At 44.6% G+C, this 3061-nt stretch overlaps 1 protein-coding gene across 3 annotated transcripts; it reads left to right on the top strand.

Moving 5' to 3' along the window:
* Nucleotides 1-374: 374 nt before the first annotated feature.
* atp5mc3a (ATP synthase membrane subunit c locus 3a) lies at nucleotides 375-2759 on the top strand. Of its 3 annotated transcripts, none has more exons than XM_080497770.1 (5): nucleotides 375-430; nucleotides 622-719; nucleotides 1484-1558; nucleotides 1921-2108; nucleotides 2197-2759. In XM_080497770.1, the coding sequence occupies exons 2-5, from the start codon at nucleotides 681-683 to the stop codon at nucleotides 2309-2311; spliced, it is 417 nt and encodes a 138-aa protein (XP_080353896.1). In that variant the 5' UTR covers nucleotides 375-430; nucleotides 622-680; the 3' UTR covers nucleotides 2312-2759. The 3 variants fall into 3 exon arrangements, with proteins under 3 accessions (XP_080353896.1, XP_080353898.1, XP_080353897.1); XM_080497772.1 differs by having other exon boundaries at nucleotides 403-509; XM_080497771.1 differs by having other exon boundaries at nucleotides 416-518.
* The last annotated feature ends 302 nt before the right edge of the window (nucleotides 2760-3061 follow it).

Genomic DNA, 3061 nt, shown 5'->3' with positions numbered 1-3061 from the left:
CACGTTCGATGAAAGATTTAGAAAATTGAACAACTATATTGCAAGTAACACCAGTTGGACAAAGTGTAAAAATACTTGCATAGCAATACAGTATATAAGGTTCCCAGACATCAAGTGAGTGGGTGACCTTTTCCATGTCTGTGCCCAGGAGTCTCTTACCTCATAACCCATTCATGAAGGAGAGATGTTAAATTAAAATCATATTCTTTTAATGAATTATTATCAATTGTATTGCAGTCATACAAACAATTATGAGAAAAAAAAACCTTGAATGTGTTAGTATTTCTATTCTGTTTTATTGGAACTTTGTCCCGGCAGACATGTCTCAATAAAGTTTGAGTGAAATGACCTTCTCCTGTCATCATCCGGGCCTCTATATACGTCAGCCGCGCATGCCCACTCTTCCACTGTGGTTCGACCTCTGCAGTCGGTGAGTCTGTCATGGCAGTTTGAATGAGAAGCAAAATCCCTCTTCATCCTCTCTTTCAGCTCCTTCCTGCGCCGCACCAGTGAGGACGGTGTGCAGAGTGCATGTCGATGTTCATCTGAGTGTCCGTATTTTGTCTGTGGGGCAGATTTACACCCGTTTGACCTTACTTCTCTCCGGTCTTTCTTCCTCAGAGAGACCCGGGCTTCAAACCAAACCTGACCGCACCGGTTAAAACTACCTAAAGTACAACATGTACGCCTGTGCAAAGTTCGTCTCCACGCCGGCTCTGGTGAGTTTCCTTGTCCTCCGTGCGTCTCCCGCGCTGTAGAATTTGTGGAATTCCTGCGGTAAGTCTGGTGGGCCTCTGGTTGAACTTGACTGCAGCCTCCTGACAAGGGTAACTGTGTAGGCCGGCAGCCCGGCGAGCTAATGCTACAGAGCCGGGAGACTCGCAGCTCCTCTGCACAAGGTGTGCAGGTTCCACGTCTTCGAAGCGATATGCATGCAGTTTACAGGAGGCGCGTGCACTTTTAGCGTTGCTGGAGCTCCTGGCGGACATTTTCAGCTATGGCCGGCAGCTAAGGTCATGTAAACCTGCTGTTAGCTGAATGTAGCATGGAGGCCAAGAAAGACTCCTGCACTGACTTCTCAGGAGGAGGATGCAGATTTTAATGTGTACATTTGGACACAAGTTACTGGGACTGTCTGACTTCTCTGCCAAGGTCATATTACTGGTAATCCAGTGTCATATTCGTCAATCGGCTGACACTACAATAGGTCTGAGCTGGCTACATCCCTCGTGAGGTTTTAGAAGATGAATTACTGAGCAGAAAGGCTGAAGTTACCTGGACTTTGTTTGACCGCACAAGTTGTACTTGTCTTTGTCACTGAATGTCAAGGGTCACTCTGTGTGAGCACTCCAGTGAATGACACTGACAAAGTGACATTCAAGGTGCCTCCCACCTGCACATGTGCCCACTGGTTAGGCATAAGTTGTTAACACTATATTTCATGTGTAATTTTGAATTAAAAATGGTGTTGCTGTGTCTGCAGGTCCGTGCTGGTTCCCGGGCTCTTTACAGACCCCTGTCTGCTTCGGTGCTGTCCAGGCCCGATGTCAAAACAGAGGTAAGGGGAAGGGGAGACTTCTGACTGCTACAGTGATTTAGAATGTAGTTTTGCTGCATTGTTTCTGGCTATTCTAGATGTGTATAAACATGTGTATACTTTCAATTGCTAAACTTAAAAAAAGAAATGTAACCCAAACATGGAGCTGACCTTCCTCTATGCTGGACTTACTAGAGTTCCTGTTTTCTTGTTGAATTGAAGAAACTTGGGTGCCATTAATGCATCTTGATATGACAAATACTTAAAATCATATTTCCACTGACTTCATTTTTTAATTTTAAATTTTTTTGTCAGCAGTTGCTTTCATTGCAGCTTTGACTTGGTTTTGAACGGTGAATATTCTTTGTCACGTCTTGCTCCAGAACACCGTTGCTGTGATGCCACAGACCCCCATCACCCAGGCACTGAGAGGCTTCCAGACCAGCGCCATCAGCAGGGACATCGACACCGCCGCCAAGTTCATCGGCGCCGGAGCCGCCACAGTCGGAGTAGCTGGATCCGGTGCTGGGATTGGGACAGTGTTCGGTAGTCTCATCATTGGCTATGCTAGGTTTGTGTTGAGCTTGATCTACATGATGTTTGCGGTTTCCTGAAAACGGGACTTTGATTCTTTACACTGTGCTTCTCCTTGTGTGCAGGAACCCATCTCTGAAGCAGCAGCTGTTCTCATATGCCATCCTGGGATTTGCCCTGTCTGAAGCCATGGGACTGTTCTGTTTGATGGTTGCTTTCCTGATCCTGTTTGCTATGTAAAACTCTGCCGTCAAGACAACTTTCATTACAGATGTGACTACATATTTTATTGTGGCTACCAAAATTGTTCCGTGTTGGTGTCATGGAAATGTACATTTTCACGTCCTTCAGACACTGTTGAAATAAGCAAAACATGTATTGTACAAATGTAAGAAATTACGTGATTAAAATACATGTATTTGACTATTTACTGATGGCAGCAACTTTTGTCTGGATTATCGCGCTAGCACAGCATAGAGCAGTTGGCCCTTGTGAATGTCATCTTTTATGTGGAGCAGCTGCTTGAACTCATGAATCAGCCTTGTTTCTTGCGTCACGTGCAAGCTTTTTTTGGGGTCCAGCATAATGAATTCAGCTGCAGTTTAATAGTACTGTAAATTAGGCAGCAAGTCGACGCTTGCTTTTGTAAATGCCACTGAATAAATCTAGATGATTCAATTAAGCTAAATATTGGGCTGTGACTATTATTCATTCAAGAGTCCCTGGTATGGTTCCAGAAATCGATGTACTGCCAACACTGAATCTTTGATATTTGCTGCTTTGACGGAACTAAAAGCAAGAAATATTTCACCCGAGTGTGTACAGAGGCTTTTGGAGAAAACAAGACTAATCGATGGTGCCACAGGCCAAATTGTACCCGACCTGTCATTTGCACGGTTTGACTGGTGTCTCCTTGGTTGTCCCAATGAGTTACAGTATGAACCATGCTTGCATGATGCACATAATCTGCTTAATTTGAATATTGGCAGT

Source organism: Blennius ocellaris, assembly GCF_963422515.1.
Source record: "Blennius ocellaris genome assembly, chromosome: 6".
In the NCBI taxonomy this organism is placed as follows: Eukaryota; Metazoa; Chordata; class Actinopteri; order Blenniiformes; family Blenniidae; genus Blennius; species Blennius ocellaris.
Note: the sequence above shows the minus strand (reverse complement) of the source record. Positions and strands in the feature narration are given on the sequence as shown.